This window comes from Poecilia formosa, unplaced genomic scaffold (assembly GCF_000485575.1).
Source record: "Poecilia formosa unplaced genomic scaffold, Poecilia_formosa-5.1.2 Scaffold310, whole genome shotgun sequence".
Lineage (NCBI taxonomy): Eukaryota > Metazoa > Chordata > Actinopteri > Cyprinodontiformes > Poeciliidae > Poecilia > Poecilia formosa.
In genome coordinates, this window is record NW_006800249.1 from 379,884 (window position 1) to 398,290 (window position 18,407).

The window sequence follows — 18,407 nt, forward strand, 5'->3', positions numbered from 1 at the left end:
CAACACACCTTCATGTCAAGTTGGAGAGGGTTTCACGTTAGCCTAATCAAAATGGATAGCAGCTTTTGAAAATAATGAAAGAGCAGAGCCGTAGGAGGAGATCAAACAGTTTAAGTATAGTTTTATCCCACTGGAGGTTGTTAATTTCGAAACCTTTCGTAATTAGTGACAGCTAATTGGAAACACAGAAAGAGACAATTAAAAAATAAAACATTTTTATAATTGAGACAATCAAATCTTTGAAGAACTTTAATGCTGATTTTTTTTTCTCTTGCACACACATTGTTTTTATAGAGACTGAAATGAATCTGTCACAGGAAAAATATCCAAGAAGGAGGAGATGATTGACAGTTGGGCTGCAGCTGCTGCTGCAGAACCCTCTGGTCAACAGCTGGGGATTCTTCTCCTTTTCTTCCCCTCGTCTTCGTTCTCATCTCCTTTTCCATTATTCCTCACTTCCTCCACATCTCTCACTTCCACTCTGCTGGCAGCTTTCCATCCTTCCTCTTCCTCCTTTTCTTCTTTCTTTATTCCTCATCTCTCCATCGCTTACTTCCTCCTGCTTCCCGCTCTCTGTCTCATAAACCCAGAGGGACGTGAGTGAAAATGAGCCCACTCTTCTTTTTTTTTTCCTGCGTCTTCAGAGAGCGTTAACTAGCTCATAGAACACACATAAATAAACACACAGCCAGCATGCCTCCAGCATCAATTTGCCTCAATTGGCTTTTCATAATTGAACAGCTGGGACTCCGTCTCTTTATTTATACACAAGTGGACAAGTTGAAAGATGGTTGTTTATGTGAAAAAAAAAAATCCACAAATGAATGTATTGTTTGAATAATGGCAACATTCATTAAATAGTTAGAGAACTGTAAAGGCAAGTTATTCATTAAAATGCTTTAAACTGAAAGCATGATCAAAAAAGAATAGCTCAGAGTTCAAAGTACAGAAGTAAATATGAAATTTAGTAATAATAGCAAACACCAGTCCTGTGTAAATACACAATGACAATTCAAGCAGGGAAAATTTACTGTATTTTCAGCATGTATATATATATCATTTTTTCTTTCTTTTTTAGGTGGTGAGGAGTGCTTTGAAGTGGACCGTCGCTCTGGGCTGATTAGGACCACAGGACGACCTCTGACCCCCAGCAGGGAGTACCATCTGCGGGTCCAGGCGGTGGACGGACGAGGCCGTAAAGGCCCACCAGCCACTGTTTCCATCCTTGCTGGATACCGACCGCCACAGTTTACCAACTCCACCTACAGCCTGAACGTGCTGGAAAACACGCCTGTTGGCCAACCGTGAGTCCCACCAACACAAATATTATCAGTACCTCTGATATAGATGGTCAAACAAGCCTGAAAATACAAGGCCTTGCATAAGTATTGATACTATTTGAGTTTTTCAACATATTCTTATGCAACACCCACAAGCTTTGATGGAATTTGTTGTAATATAGCAGCATAAAGTTACATGTTATGTACTTTTGTTAGTTTATAAATCACTGAATGACTTAACACCAAAATACAATACCGACCCAAACCAGAACCAAAACATGGAGAAGCAGCATTCAGCTTCTATGTGCCACAAATCTGGAACAGACTTCCAAAAAACTGCAAAACAGCCGAAACACTGAGTTCCTTTAAATCACAGCTGAAAACCCAACTGCTTAGAGTTGCCTTTGATTCATAATAAATGAAACATTGATCAAAACATTTGAAGTGTACCTGCTTGATGATTTTGATGATGGTATTTGACAAAATGTAATATTTATTGTTTGCTTGTACAATGTTGTTTTGATGTCAGACACTATGAACTGCATTGTTGCTAAAATGTGCTATACTATTAACTTAACGTGATCTATATTGTTAAGGGGAAGAAAAATGAGACATGTAAGTTTGGGGTTCATATATTTTCACGCCCCTTTTCTTCAACACCCCTAAATAAAATCCGGTTCAACCAACTGGCTTTGGAAGTTACCCGAGACATGGCCGTCCACCTAAACCTACAAGACAGGCAAGGAGATCATCAATCAGAGAAGCAGCCAGTACGGACACTTTCTAATCTCAAATTTGATAATTATGAAAGAGTGGAAAGAAGAACATTCAGTCAGAGCTACTATATTCATCTGTGGCCTAGTCAAAGTCCATGTCTAAATTCAAAGATATTCGCAGGGGCTTCTCACTAATTTTGAGGTATTATGTAAAGAGATTACAAACATTCTTGGGGCTTGTTGCATATTTTTAAAGGTGCTAATAAACAAATATAAATAAGTAAAAATGTCTTGTTATGGTATGGAGAACTATTGTTCAGAGTTTATACTGCATTCAGTGGGTATATACTGCATGCAAGCCACTGTGCACAACGCTATACTGGCATGATATCAATAAACGCTAAATTATAGAGCCATGAAAAGGTTATTAACCCAAATTTATGTTTTACCTTCCACATCTGCAATCCCATCATTTACATTCCAATGCCATAAAAAATGAATGGATTTTGCGAGACTGCCTCTATGAGGTTTTTTCTTGTGTGTGTGCTTGTTGTTGTGCTTTGCATGTCATGTGATGCATGAAAAGATGAGCCCCGAAGAGCGAGACAAAAGAAAAGAGGAAGAGGAAGGAAGAGGTAGAAAAACAGAAGAGAGAAAATAGAAGAGAAGAAGAGGATGGGAGACAGAGGGATGATGAGGAGGAGAAGGAAGGGGGTGGGATGGAGGAAGAGGGCCCAGATGTATGAGTGTGGCCTGAGGCTGAGAATTTGAAAGTGTGGCAAATTCAAATATTTATTAAAAGTGAGGTCTGGATAAACATGAAGGGGAGTGTGTGAGTGTGTTGAATCCCCCAGGGCTGCTGGCGCAAAGCACATTGTATTAATATCCAAGTATCCATGCCACCCTCTGAGCGCTGTGTGGGTGTAGCTCAGTATGGGTTTTTTCTGTGTCTCAGCCTTCCATTATATATGTTTTGCATGCCCTTGCGTGTGTCTGTGTGTACGTGTTTCTCTTTTAATCAAATTGATTAACCAGGTCTGAGCATGGCACCTTAGAGCTCAGAATAATCCATGAAGACTGCAGAGTTTAAGAGCAGCACCAGCGTGTCACCAAGTCTGTTTGGAGTCGTACATGAAGAGCAGCTTTCCTCTGACCTGTGCTCATGTTTACCCTGCATACAAGACGAAATAAATGAACAAACACAGCAACATTACCGTTTACTCACATATGAGGTACAGAGGTAACACATTAACACGTTTTAATGTTGGACTTTCTCATTGTCATTAAAATGACCTGAGTCAAAGTTTGTTAAATTAGGTACGCGACAACATTTCTAAAGAAACTCAAAAGAATAAAGTCTAATTCTCTATGTTTTCTTGGGCTTTGCAGTGAGAGTACGGCAATGCAAGTTTATTTGCTTTGCAAACAAATTTCAACAATGTGAAAGACGACAATTCAAAGTGTTGCATAAAGAAAACATTAAGCACAAAACGTAAAAACCTGATGCTCCTTCTTCAGGTTTGGTTCTGGTTCTGGGGATGTAGAGCAGACTGGAACTAGAAGATCTTATGTTGTTTATCAAATTCAACATTATACATTTTACTATGAATTAGACAGGGAAAATATGTTTTCATAAAGAGGGAAAGACTGACGCTCATCTCGGTGTAATCTCAGAGAGCTCCAGCAGAACCAGCCTACATGTGGTTCACAGAAATAAAATGTGAACCACATGTAGGTTATAATTATAATTTTTCTGGCTCATCTCGAACCTTTCTGTGTGTTTGTGGTCAGGGTTGCTGTGGTTCAGGCCGTCTCCTTCCAGAAGAAGAGTCTGTCCTACATGTTACTGATTAACCCCGGAAACCTGTTCAGCATCAACCAGGAAAGCGGCGCTCTGAGCCTCACCCGATCGGTCGACTACGAGAGCGGTCACAACCTGCACACCCTGCAGGTCCGAGCCTCTGAAAGCGACACCGGCCTCAGCGGCGTTGCAGAGGTACGCATCAATGCCATCAGATTTACTGAGTCCTGTTTGTACTGCTTCAGTAAGAAACATCCCAACAACTTCAGCAGAGCTAAATCTGAATAAATTGAGCATTAATTATGCCATGAATACCTTGAGAAGCCAGGGATGTGATGAAAATATTCCAGTCTACTCATGAAAAAAAGTGTATTTTTATCTAAACTTTTATATTGTAGACAAGCTTTTTTGGCTAAAAAATATCTGAGCTCAAAAGGACTTTGGATCAGAAATGTTTTTAATCTGAAGGAAGATGATTTTCATTGTCACCTCTCCCAGAACATAATTATAAGGTTGTAATTTTCCTTGTGTTCTTTGAATTACACGCCTCAAATTGTTGATAGAAGTAATCCATTCAACACTTTGTTATAATTGTGAAATCTGTGTTAAATGTGGCAATCAGTAGTTCCTGTAATGACTTTCAGGGAATCATGTTTTCCATTTCTGTCAGGGGGAAATGCACCGATACGTACTTTAATCCAGTGAAAACAATGAAGAAAACATTTGACTCTACAGTGGCACACACAGCTGCTTTTATTATCTTTCTCATGATGAGCCTGTCAATATATATAACACAACACATGTAATGGTTCATAACTAGTCTTACTATAACAAATCTTACTGTAATGTAAATTGTCCCAGAAGTTATCGCAATAAACAATATTATCTTTGTTTTGAGGCCAACATATGGACCACCTTTTTCATTTTTCTGCAAAAGCTTTTGAATATTCTTCAAAAGCAAACACATTCAAATGTCCGACACATTTTATTTTTAAACTTGCATCATGTTCCAGATGGAAACTACTTGTTTTCACTACCCAACGTGGTGAGTAACTTTTCCAGTGATTCCTCACTGTGACCTGAAGACCAGTGGTGTTCACCTTGTTAAGCGATCTGGTCATTTTGCAGCTCAGGACAAAACGTGAATGTTATCCAGGGACTCGGATGTCGCCATGACCTCTGTGTGTCGCGTATGCATTCACACCTGTAGCTGAGGCTGAGCCTGTGATCAAATCACCCCAGAGGCTCGACAACGTCAGGCGTGAACAAGGTCACAGTTTACTGACCTGTGATGACAGTCACTGTGAAGTGTTATTCTGTGAACGCAGTGTCCCTGCACACTTTGCCAAAGCGCATTCATTTCAATGCTTGACAACTAAACAGTATCACAATTAATTAGACACAAAAAGCTATTGATTCAATAAGTTACCAACTAATATTTTAAGTTAACATTGAAGAATATTGTCTTGCTTTTTCTACTTTCTAATCTATGTTGTAAACAGTGAATACCAAGCCAATAAAAAGAGAGGTTCACATAACAACAGCCAACTGGTTAAGGTTTGACAGAACTGTTTAAACTCAACGGTCTTTTAGCTGGTGTGCTATATAAATAAAAATTCACTACCATCACAACTTATCAACTCTCACTTTTAAAAAAGCATCTGAACGTGCTACGCCTAACTGTTAAACAAGCTGCTCTCTGATGAAAACACGTTCATTTCTGAATCAGATGCAATGATGCAACCGTTTAAATTTATATCTTACTTAGCATACGTTACGCATACTTAAATTAGAAACAGCAAATTAAGCTTTTTTTATGAAAACTCTCAATTTCAACGCTGTATGCAAAAAAACTAAACATCCTGTCTACAAGCACAACCAAAAGTTTACCTTTTCATCTTTTGGTAAGCTATGCAAATTATATGAAGCAAAGATCTACACCTTCCCGCTAATGCATATTAACATGCAGTGGATACATGGCTTTTTGCTCCATAAACTCATACTGAAATTAGTGCAAGGACTTTTTTTCAATTTGGAGTTTTTGTTCGATATTACAGGCTGATTGAAGTTTTAAGTTTCATATTTAGAAATAGTAGCTGTCATTGTTCATTAGTCTGTCAAAATCCAGACAAAATTTATACACGTTATGCTTAAATCTTAGCAACCGAAGACAGAAGGACTTTCCACTCATCACTCATTGGACTTGTGTTCACACCGAGCATCAGAAGCCAAAAGTTGCTCTTTATGATTTGCACCACATAATTTAATAATTGTATGGTAAAATTTGTCAGCTACTCGTGTTTTATGATGACAGTATTTCTTTGACAATGTAAAGAGTACAATTTCCACTTGAGAGCTTTTAAAAATCCAGTTCTTACAGTTACAGAAATAGTGGTGAGATCTAATGTCCTTCATTCAAGTTCCTACGGAAAACAAATATTTTGTTCCTAATGGGAACATATTTCTTTTACAAAGTCAAAAATTGTTACCATTTTCCTTCTCTTTAGAAAGAAATCACAAAACATCTCCTGCAGATAACAAAAGGGTTTCATTATGCTTCAGGTAATTACTGTTGACAGGTGATTACTGACTGCACCACATCACTCAGGGTGATTTGTGCTTCACATTTTACCTACAAAGTAAACAGAATAAAGCCGTTTGTTTTCTTTTCTCCTTCAAATTAATCTTTTAAAGCAGAAATGTTCTTTTCTGGAAAAATCCTAAATTAAATGGCTTTAAAATGAAAATAATACATTTTGTCCTTGTTTACACTAGTTTGTTTTCTATATGCTCTGTGCATACTTGCAGAGGCAGCCACACATCTAAATCCTCTCAGCCTCACCATTGCTGCCCTGCTGTCCAGACTAAACAGGTGGTGTGTTTGAGGTTCAGGACTGCAGAGGAAATCTGTGCTCAGGTGGTCACATCAGCAGCCTCACCAGTTAATTCAGCTTTTATGAGAATAAAAACAAACTATTATGCTTCAGTTCTGGCATGTTGGATGGGGGAACAGGAACAAAGGTGAGATAAAGACACAGAGAGGATTGAGATTTAAGGGCTTAAAGCACGGACAGACAAATGGTCATGAATTAGTTTCTCCTTAAGCATCAGTTATACAGCTTTACAGTGGCATCTGTATCTGCAGTTTTTCACACTAGAACATCAAACAAACACCCTGATATCACTATAGAAGGTAGTGAGAAAATCATATTTGTCATTCATTTACCACATCCCAGATGGATTAACAGACACCTAAAGCAGAATTTTGAATTTGTGATGTTTTTGTGGTTCTGTTTGATTTATTTTATTTCATGGCCTGTCACAACACACACACAAACCTTTCTCCATATGGATGACAGAGAAAGACGAGTGGTTCTAGCTTTGCTTCTGACTGATCCTCTAGTTCATGGTGTTACTATGAAGATCCATACAATTATAGAAAAATACTTCACAGACAGAAATAACTAGGGATTAACAATATATCTGGATTATGATCAGAAACGGCACATTGGTGTCATTACAATAAGGAAAACTGGGCTTATATTATATGTTATCACAGTGCCAAAAGGGCAGTAAATTATATGTAATATTGGTTATTGGCCAAGGCAGTTTAATTAATATCAATATCGGCTCAGATTTTCACCCCGGTGCAGACGTTACCTGGATTTTTCTGATTGATCTGTGGATCCATACAGAGATGAGCATCTATTTGCATGAGAAACACTAAAACTAAATGAGCTTTTTCCTCCAGGTCATTGTCCACATAACGGATGAGAACGATTGCACACCAGAGTTTCTTCACTCCATCTACACCAGAGATAACATACCTGAGAGCGTCGCACCTGGAACCTCACTACTGCAAGGTAACACAAACTGATGAGTCTGCTGAAGTTTTAACACCATACATCATGATGAGACCAGTTATTTCCCTTAATCCTGTTGTTTTTTTTCTTTTGTGTGTCCACATTTATAGGTTTTTCCTCCTGATTCCTTACATTCTTTCACTCTCGGTCCATTGTTGTTTTCCTTTTGCTGTGTTTCCATCGTTCTTTTTTCTTGGGATCTTCTCAGTTTTTTTTTTTCCTTTTCATCCCCTCACATATCCAAATCTCTTGTTTACAGGTTCCTCTTCTCTTTTGAGTGGCTTTCTACTTGTTTTCTTCTATCTCGTTCATCCACCTTCTTTTCTTTTTCCTCTCCTTTTGCTAACATAAATCCACATTCATTCCATTTTAATTGCCTCATCTTTCTCCTTTCCACCTCATTTGTCTTCCTCCTTTAACATCTTTCAGTTTTCTTCTTCTCCTGTCCTCAACTATTTCTTCTTTTAGATGTTTTTCACCACATTTCCTCTTTTTATTCCCATCAGTTCTGGCTCGCGACTGTGATTCCGGTGTGAACTCCGAGATCTCCTACTTCATCCCGAGTGGCGATTTTGACATCACATCCGGGGGTGTGGTCAGCCCTGCCCGTCGCCTGGACTATGAGCGGCCCAATCACATCTACGAGTTTGTAGTTGTCGCAGTGGATGCAGGGACGCCTCCTCGAACTGGGACAGCCTCTGTTCGTGTCCGTGTGGCTAACACCAACGATGAGGTGCCGGTCTTCTCCCAAAGCGTGTAAGAACCTCCGTCTGTTAGTATCTGATCATCTCAGTGTGGATTTTACTTTACTTAATAGTAAAGAAGTCCGATGTCAGCATCTCTCTTGTTTTCACTCCTTCTGTCACCCACAGAGACAATCTGCTAATTGAGGTGTTTTTTAAGTCAGAGTTTATTTTTATTTCTGTTTCCTCCATCTGTTTTTACTTCATCTTCACTTCTACAATCAATCCAGGCTCTTTCCTTCACACTACTATGTGTTTGTGCATTTTTCCTTGCACTTCTTACTTTGTTACTTTGTGCAACATCACATCCTACCTTTCCCAATGTCCTCCAGTACAGTTAAAGGTTGTTTCCCTCTTTCTTGCAGCTATAAAACCTTCCTCAGTGAGGATGCTGGTCCCGACACGCTGGTCGCCATTGTTCACGCCAATGACCCTGATGGGGACGGCGTCTCTTACGCCATCACAGGTGGAAATGAGGACAGCAACTTCCAGCTCGACAACCAAAAAGGTGGGGTAAAAGCAACAGAGCTTTTGTCAAGTTGAACTTCTGCTGAAACAGAAGATCCAGATCAAGATTTTTGTCTGATGTTGTTCTACGTCATTTAAATTTGGAGTGCTAATGAAGATGCTATGCAGAGGTGAAAGTGTGCCCCGCACTGTGTAGAACATTTCAGCAACAAGGTGGTTGAATTTTACATGAAAAAAATGTAACACAATAACCAATTATATTCAAAACAGAAAACAAGCAACAAACATTACATATTAGTCAAATAATTTACATTTTGCTGCACCTCTGTGCACCCTACTACATTTTAAGTTGTTGTCCTACAGATTAACACTTGAATTTTTATCCTATTTTACGATATGACTGTCGTAATTCAACTACGTCTTTCATTGCATTTTTATTTTAAGGCTATATGAACAAAATGTTCAAAAAAGTTAATATTCTCACAAAAACTCAGACTGCAATTGAAGGACATAAAAATAGACAGATTATAAAACTCCCAGAGTGCATCACACCAAACTATCACTCCTTTCTGCTGCTGGACATGTTCCCTCTGGTAACAGACAGCAAGTAAGGCATTGAAATAATATTCAAGTTGATTAAAAAAAGCTTAAATTTGGTCTTGAAGAATGTAAATAGCTAACTCAAATTTAAAATGAATGTGAGCAGTAGATTAAGCGTTTCTCTAGGCAGTAGATGGTTTTGTTCTGAAAACATTCCTCCTTTTCCAGCTCTGCCTCTAATGGGACAGTAATGAATGTCAACATATTGTTTTTTTTAGCAAGCAGAGCGCTCTGACACACACAAACAAGGGGAACAATCACTTTTACACATGTACACACACAACAGCAGTGTTCAGATCATTTACAATTACACACACACATGCACACAGCAAAGTGGTTGTTTCCATAGTAACAAGTATTTGGGGATAAAGCGTGATAGTATTAACGAGGCCAGTGTACCCCCTGGAAGACACACTCACCACAAACGCATAAATAAAAAAACAAACACATAAATAATCACTGTGTATGCGTGTGTGTGTGCACACACACACGCATACACACACAAACACAGCTGTCCCTGATGTACTTCACTCATTTGAATATTTGTGCACCTATTTTTGTGAGGACCATTTTATCCTTTTGTGACTGAAAAATAAAAACTTGTTTATGTGCCAAACTAGACACGAAGTATGTGGAATACACACTTTGCTTTTCCATTTTTCTCTCCAGTGTTTCAAGAGTGACAGTGACAACGGTTGCTGAAGGCATTTTGTTTTTTGGGCTGTGTATCTTTGCTGTTCGTCTCAGCAATGCTTTAAGGGATGCTTTAAAAAAATACAAACTTCTCAAATGTTCTGTTGGACTCCAGTGGCAGAAGCATCATTGTTTTAGCGTCTCTGCAGCATCATTCAGTGTCTTTCATGAAGGCATTTTCAATGTTGCCAGTGTATACTTTCTTGCAACATGTATATCTTTTGACCATTTTTGAAAGCTGTTCATGTTGTTTTTCAGTGACTCGCAACAAAGTGTAAAGAAGAAGTGAGCAATGTTTCATGCTACAATGAACACTAGACAATATGCTCAATATACCTGGAAAATTTGGCCAATGAAGGTTTACTGCACCTGTTACAGTGGTCACTTTTATGCAATTGAACAAATAGTCCAAAAAAGGACAAAAATAACTATATAGAATTATCTGAAAGGTTAAATGAAGACAATTAGAGTGATGTTGAGATTCTCTCTCTCAAGCAGCTCTTATTATTTAGGTCATTGAGAAAGAACATCTGGAATTTGGGATCAATTTTCTTCTTCCCTGTTGATTGGAGGAATGAGGTTTGCCCTGATTCCCACAGAGTAGCCTGATCTCAATAGACTGGTTCCCAGTGTGAATTGATGGTGCACTTGACTTGTATTTGTAAGTCCTGAAACGTCTCTTTGATAAGTCAGAAATAAGAAAAAGCAAGATAAATAAATAAAAAAAATAGATCGACCCCTGAAGCTGAGTTAAATTTTAGTGTGATTTTCAGCTTGATAAAACATTGAATAATAATGAGACATTAAACCAGTGCTGTGCACACTGTTGTCCTGGTACTTTGAAACAAGGCTCTGAATCCCATTGCAAACGACAGAGAGGAGACGGTTCTGGTTTTAATACATGTAAAGGAGAGAAATAAGATGTTTGCAAAGGGCAGCTAAGAACAGTTAGCACCACAAATGTGAGTAAATCCCTTCTATTTTCTGACATTCAACTAGAAATCACTAATTTCTGGTTGAAAAACCAGAAATTAGTGATCTGGGAGTTCAGATCACTCCCAGATCTGAACTTTGACATCCAAGACAATTCATTGCAGCATGACATTGACACACCAGACTCCGTTGTTAATATAGCATAGCTGCAGAAAGGCTGCATGTGGGAGTCCACCTCTTGTTGCTCTAGCAGTGCCAATATGATGACTGGTGTCCTCCACACTTTTTTATTTTTGCATTCTGGTTTTCCTGCAGCTTGTTTTGTTTGACAAAATGTGTTTTTTCCTTGAAAATTACCTCAGTTTGTTCCTCCTACTGTTTCTCTCTTTCAAGCCTGGGAAAATGTTGGCACGGCGTTCTTTCATTACATCCCAGGGGTCATTCCAAAGAGAGCCAGCCACAGCGTCATCTCTTTTTACAGTGCAGGTGTTCGAGCTGTGGGCTCTGCTTGGCCTGATGAGCAACACAGGAGGATGTTTTGGTGAATTTTCCTCTGTATTGGAATTTGGAAAAACATGGTCTCTTTTTCTTCAAGGTGGCAGAAATAAAGCAGACAGAACAGACAGCCACAAAGTGGGTTTTCTCTAGAAAAATCTCGTCTTTCCACATAAATGATGTACTAAGACTCTCTCCCAGATGTCCATGTCATGTCAGCAAGAGTAGCAAATCAGCAATCATTAAGATGTTTTTTGGCAAAGGTGAGACAATCTCTCGTGTGGTTTTGGCCTTGAAACTCTTCCATGAATTATATTTTTGCTCAGGATCTCTTTCCTATTGTTGAATTATGAGAACAGACCTCAGGCAAGTGAAGTCTGCAGTGCTTAAGATACCGTCCTGTTTTGTATGGTCTTGTTTGGACATGAAATGTTAGTTTTTGCGATCTTTTAGCCCACTTTGTGTTATCAGACAGGTTCTGTTTAAATGTCTTTTTTTTATCCTATTCTTAAATTTGACAGTAAATCTGTGCAGGGACCTAAACTTTAAGGTGATGACAGTGAGGCTTGGAGCTCCTTACCAAAAATAAATTGTCAAAATGTCAATAGAAACATAAAAAAAGTTGATTGCTGTCATACCAAAAAATACATTTGCAATGGTTGTTGAAAAAGGTATAAATAACTTTTGACCTTTTTTCTAAACAAATGTCTTTTGAATTGATAATCACTTTACATTATTTTAATATCTCTTAGGAGAGGATTTTATATCAAAAACATTTGCATCACTTTCGTCCCTGTTTAGCTTTTTTCTGACTCTTCTTCTTTCCTCAGTCTTGAAGAAAGTTTGCACACAAGCCCAAAGCTTGGAAAAATAATATATACCCTGCTGCCAACCCACTTTTTGTTGGTCAGAGGAAATTAAATGCCGGTTAACTCTGAAGCCCTAGGTTCTGTTGTCCGTTCTTTTCTGCCACTTTAAACTTTATTTCCCCTGAGGCTCTGTTTGAGCATAACTTTTTTAAGGAGGGTCAAAGTTTTGGGGGTCAGTTCTTTGATGTAGCCACATGCACTGCTCCACTGTTCTCATGCATCCGTGCACAAAAAGAAATAAATGTGAACATTTGCACATAAATGTTGTATTAACGCTCTTTTTCACACACTCAGACACACCTCCACACACGCAGGCACACACTCATCTGCACTCATGCAGCAGATGGCCTTTGGCTTGCTCGGATGTTCTGCTTTGTCACTTCAAAGCGTTGTGAAGTATTTTCATGTAGATGTGATCGCGCCCTCTCAGCCTGCGTGTCTATATTCATGCTGCTACCAAAGCTGCTTGTTTGTTTGTTTGCGATGCCTCTCTGTTATGTTAATGCCGCAGCGATTGTTAGCGCAGAAAAATGGCATTTGTTTTACACCTGAGTTGGGATAATGTGAGGGTTTTTCGCACGCTGTTGCTTCAGTTGACAGTCGCTGCTGTTGTTGACCCACAGAGCAGGAAACATCACAGCGCCGCTTTTCATCTCCAGTGTTTTTTAAACTCAACACGCCCACTGTTATTTATACTCACCAGCAGGATTTTCTTTGTGGATGCTGTGGCTCAGAAACAACCGCAGCAACTTGAGCAGTAGCTCCCGGGTGCTTTGTTATACTTTCTGTTTGCGGAAACATTTTTAATTTTCTTTTTCCTCCAGAGAAGTTTATGTATTGCCATCTGGCACACACAAAACAAACAAACAAAAAACAGTCTTGTAATGCTGCTGAACAGGATTTCTAAAGCAAAGACACTTTGTAACAAAAACAAATGAACACTGCAAACGAATCTACCAAACAGACCCAGAATGATAATTCATTTTTCTAAAATATCTTTAATTTTCAGCAGATGCTGCTTCTCTTACAGATGTCAGTTATGTTTATGGGTTTTTGGGACGCACTCTACTTTTCCCCGTTCTATTTACCGAGGGGATGGACTCGCCTGACTGTCCCCATATCTTTTTTCACATAATGGTATGATCCCATATCGTCGCACGTGATTGGCCAGAAGACTGCCATGCTAATCGAAATGAACTTCCGTGGTGAGCCGAACGGCCTCCGTTAGGCGGAGCAACAGAAAGAGTAAGAGCTGAGCAACCAAAGGGACAAAGTGCGGAAACGGCACTTTTCTCTCGCTTTCTTTATTTCTCTCTTTTTCACTCACTTTCACACTCAGTTTCCACCGCTCATATGATGTGCTCGTTGCGCTGCTGTTTGTAGTCCCTTCCTTATAATGAAGAAACTCGGTGAGGAGCCGAAACGTTCGTCGTCTGAGCATCACTAGCTACCTCACAAAATAATCACCTTGAGACGTCGAAGTGAGTGATGGGAGAATTGAACGGAGCAGCTGCGACTGTATTCTCCAAGTCGTTTTTGGTTTCTTCTGTGAAAGTAGCACATCTAGTTGGGACCCATGGCGTTATTAACATAAGTCGGTAACATCCAGCTTAGAAACTGGCTCATACCTTCTCCCTTCTCCTGTGTTTGTTGATTTGACCAAATCTGACACATTAAATTTGAGATTAAATTTAATTACATTTATGCCAAAGGATTTATATGTCATAAGCAGCATTTCCTTTATATCGGAGTAGTCTTAAAAGTTTTAAAGCCTAGATGCTAATCAGGTCTTTGGCACATGCTAGCTAGGCTACATGACGGTAGTGCATTTTCTCCATGGTTACTGCTAGATGCATACCTTCTCCAATATGCAGTGTTTGAGTGTGTCTCACTAATCTCACATATATGAAATAGATTGTTTTTATTCTTACCTTGCTGTAAATACACTGATACAGATTGACAACTGCTATTCAGAACTGTCAAAAGGTTTGCAATAAAATAAGAAGTTATGTTTGCTTTTTTTTTTTTGTTTTACATCTAACCATTTTTACATAGAAATAAAATCAATATCAGACGACCAACTGTCTGGGTTTTACTTTTCAAAGCTTTAAAGGAGTTAAAGCACTTCATTACTGTAACTTTCTGAATATCTTTGCCATCAATATACTAAGGGAGTGATTACTGAAAAGCAACAGATAAAACTGCAGCCTGCATATTTTTCTTTTAATTACATCAACATGTGTAATTACATCAACATAATTACACATGTTGATGTGTGCTCTCATAAGCCACCCTTATGAGAGCATGAGAGCTTACCTTCACATTTAAGCTGCCTGTCATGAAATTAAAATTATTTTAAAATGTATGCATCAGAATGTCATTTTTAATTTTTTTGAGCTGCTCATTGCAAAGAAAAGGTGAAATAAACGAAAGTATCTGTTTTTCAAACCTTCCATAACCTTCCAATATAAAAACATTTGGCTCTTAAAAAAATAAAGATTCAGTTAGTATTTTTTTAATTTTTGTGTCTAGGCATCATCAAGCTGCGACGGAGCCCACCGCCCAGACTCAGGGGCCCGCAATACGTCCTCAACATCACCGCCACAGATGACAATGCTTCTGGTGGTCCCTATCCACTCAGCAGCGCCGCACAGGTCATCGTTGGGATAAACGACATCAACAACAACAAGCCTGTGTTTGATGAGGTTCCACATTTTATCCCATATTATGGATAAAAACGCATCAACAGCTTTTTCATCTCCCTGACTGTAACGTTTGTTTCTGTCAGTGTCAGAACTACAATGCAGCGGTTCTGGAGAACCAGCCGCCAGGGACGTTCGTGCTCCGCGTGGAGGCTCACGACGCAGACATGGGGGTCAACGGAGAGGTCAAATATGGCATCATGCACAGAGACGGTGTGTCGTCCGGGTTTGATATTGATCCTCACACTGGTAAGCTCTAAAGAGGCACCTAATGTTCCAAAATAAACTAAGAAGCAACCAGTTAGATAAAATTGTAATATATACAATGATATAAACTACCAATTATTTTAGTAAATGATTATTCTATCAATAATTTTGACAATCAGTTAAAAAAATGGCACATTCTGTAGATTTTCCATATAACCACAAACTTATTTTGTAAAATATTAGAAATAATTAAACAAATTTTAAAATAACAAAATAAACTGTTTGTTTTTGCCTAAAATACTATAACATCATTCCTTTAGTGAATGCTTAATCATTTGCAGCATCTGCTGCTAAAAATGCTTTCAACATATGAAAATCTCAGCCCTTTGTACTGTATTGACATCAATACAGCGTAGAGCTGATTATTTGATTATTGATTACTGATTATTGATTAATCAATAAGTGGACAGCAAAAGGTACTAAATAGATCTTTTTTTTCTGAATTTGAAGAGAGTGAAGCTAAAACTACCACTTGAAGGATTCTAGGTTGAGTATATTTACATCTTAAATGGAACATGTATATATTTTGTACAGTTTTGGCTTAAATACTGATCTAACTATGTTGTTCTTTTAGTAAATGTCCTTTCTATTGGGTCTGTATAATCCAGTGACTATTTAATCAATCACTAAGTTAGTTGACATCTTCATCTGATTAATTGTTTTAGCCCTAACATAGTGTCTTGTGTAAACTGTGTCTTATTAGGTGTGATCGCCACAGCAGTGAGTTTTGACAGGGAGCGTCAGAGGGAATTCACGCTTTCTGTGACAGCCACCGATCAGGCTGAAGAGCCACTGATTGGCATCTGTCAGATCACGGTGCTGATCCTGGATCAGAACGACAACGACCCCAAGTTTGAAAACAGCCGCTACCAGTGTAAGTGCTGCTGCAAGACATTCTCTTTCCCAGCAGATGAGCTGGAGGACGTGTGTGGACTATTTGTCCATTTCCAGCTCAACACGAAGCATCATCTAGTCAAGAATGTTTACAGGAAAAAGGTGACGTGAAAGCCTCATGTTTGTTGTCACTGACGTCTGCTAATCTGCATCTTTGTAATCCTGGAAAGCTCTTCATACTGATGAAATATTCGCAGCGAGCCTCCATGGATCTGTGTTTGTTTACTGTCTGTGCAAATATGTGTTTTGATAAGCGTCTTGTCAGAAGTTCTCCGCGTCCGATTACAGAAACGCGCAGAGTGGCTCATTAACTATTTAAGAGGCAGATTTAAATGTTTCTGGGACATGAATTTATTTACCGCTGGTTAGTGAGTGTTTGCATGCTCTCCTGCCAGAAAGCACTTCTATTTAGTTGGCTTATTATTCATATTGTGGTCTTAATACACATGCAACACCGTGCAAAGGTTCTGGGTTTCGGGGCGGCGATAAGCAGCTGGTGTGTGTTTTCTTCTAACTTTCTAATGGCTCTAACATATTCGGCACTTCCCTTTTCCTGCAGAGAAGTCTGTTTACTGTGAAGTATCCTCCGGCTGCAGAAACGACTTTCAGACATCTGTGAACATGAAAGTAATTCTAAACTTAGGATAGAAGTATAAAAATCCAGCACTTGCGTTAAAGTTTTGGATTTTTCTGCAAACTTTAACAAATAGGAGAAGCAAAAACAGCCTCTGCCAAACTTATATTCAATGTTTGTGGCAACTCAAATTCAACTCAGTGTGGATTTGACTAGCCTAGTCCAGAACATGCACCTTGCTGTTTTTGCACCGTTTTTGTATAGTTTCAGCTGGATGCTTCAAGTTGTGGAAATAAATGTTCTCCAAAGCAGCAGATTTCCCAATGTTTTACTGGATAATCTACGACTTCTGACTTTGTACTTCAAATTCTGAATAAAATGTCAAAATTTGGAGTAAAAAATTTTCCAAATTCTGACTTCTCCAAAGTCAGAATTTTGATTATTTTGATTAGCATTGTTCACCTTCAGTCTTCACAAGCCTTCCAGGGCTGCTGCTGAGAATCATCCCCACAGCATGATGCCACTACCACCATGCTTCATAGTGGTGATGGTGTGTTTGCTGTGACTTGGTGTCCACCAAAACCTGTACACATTGTGTCCAAGCCCAGTCCGACCCGGCTTATTAACTTCAATTATAGGTCTGAGGTAAAAGTGACATACCATTTTAATAAGATTATTTTTTAGACCATAATTTGAGTAAGCAGTGCAAATTCTCCTGTTTTTAACATCTTCCAGTTCCAATTTGTCGCCTGATATAACCGCAGGTTGAGTCGAGTGCAAATCGTCTGGTATGTGTGATTGAAGGACCTGTACATTTATTGTGCTTGTTACTGTCTAATGAACTTCTGCACCTTACTTTCTTTTCTTCCTCTTCAGGGTGAGCTGCCAAGTCCTCCATTAGACTAAAATAAGTAGATTAACACAACTTATGCATTCTCGTGTTGTCAGGTGCTGCATGAATTGTACGTGCCATAGAAGACCAATTCCAAGAACTTTCTATTATTTTGTAGAAATCTCTTTTCACTTTGACATCAAGGGGATTATTTTGTCAAAAAAGCTACATTTTGTTGATCACAACTGATTTGTGAAAGCAGTAAAAAGGGTAAAACATCCAAGAAGGTGAATACTACTTTTCCTAGTATTCACCTTCTTGGTGACATTTTTGGTGCTATGGGGATCTACAGATTGCTTGGATAGAACACCTGCTTAGAAAATTACTATTTTTATCAACATTTCCTAAAAACAACTAAATTACAGTGGAGCCTCACAGTCCAAACTGTTTGTCACAGTGAAGGCTTAAATACTCTATTTTTTTATTGGATTTCTCATTATATTTAGCAGAATATGAGGTGATTTTTCAATTGTAATGCTTTCACAGAGACTCCCAAATATGCAAAGGAAAATATTATCGACATAACGGATGAAAAAGCAGCATTTCAGGGAGAAAATGCAGCAGTCGACATCCTTTCCTCTCGTTGTTTTGGTTGTCTGATCAGCACTGACACGCGC

General features: G+C 38.7%; 1 protein-coding gene across 2 annotated transcripts in view; it reads left to right on the forward strand.

Annotated features, from left to right (window-relative positions):
• LOC103152430 (neural-cadherin) overlaps positions 1-18,407 on the forward strand; it is a 194,735-nt gene that overhangs the window by 126,227 nt on the left and 50,101 nt on the right. The window contains exons 2-9 of one of the 2 annotated variants that reach the window (XM_016661096.1): positions 1,079-1,304; positions 3,788-3,992; positions 7,549-7,660; positions 8,167-8,416; positions 8,769-8,911; positions 14,994-15,166; positions 15,250-15,412; positions 16,134-16,304. In XM_016661096.1, coding sequence (XP_016516582.1) covers positions 1,079-1,304; positions 3,788-3,992; positions 7,549-7,660; positions 8,167-8,416; positions 8,769-8,911; positions 14,994-15,166; positions 15,250-15,412; positions 16,134-16,304 — 1,443 coding nt within the window. The remainder of the gene's footprint in view (positions 1-1,078; positions 1,305-3,787; positions 3,993-7,548; positions 7,661-8,166; positions 8,417-8,768; positions 8,912-14,993; positions 15,167-15,249; positions 15,413-16,133; positions 16,305-18,407) is intronic. The other variant, XM_007572893.2, reaches the window with a different exon arrangement.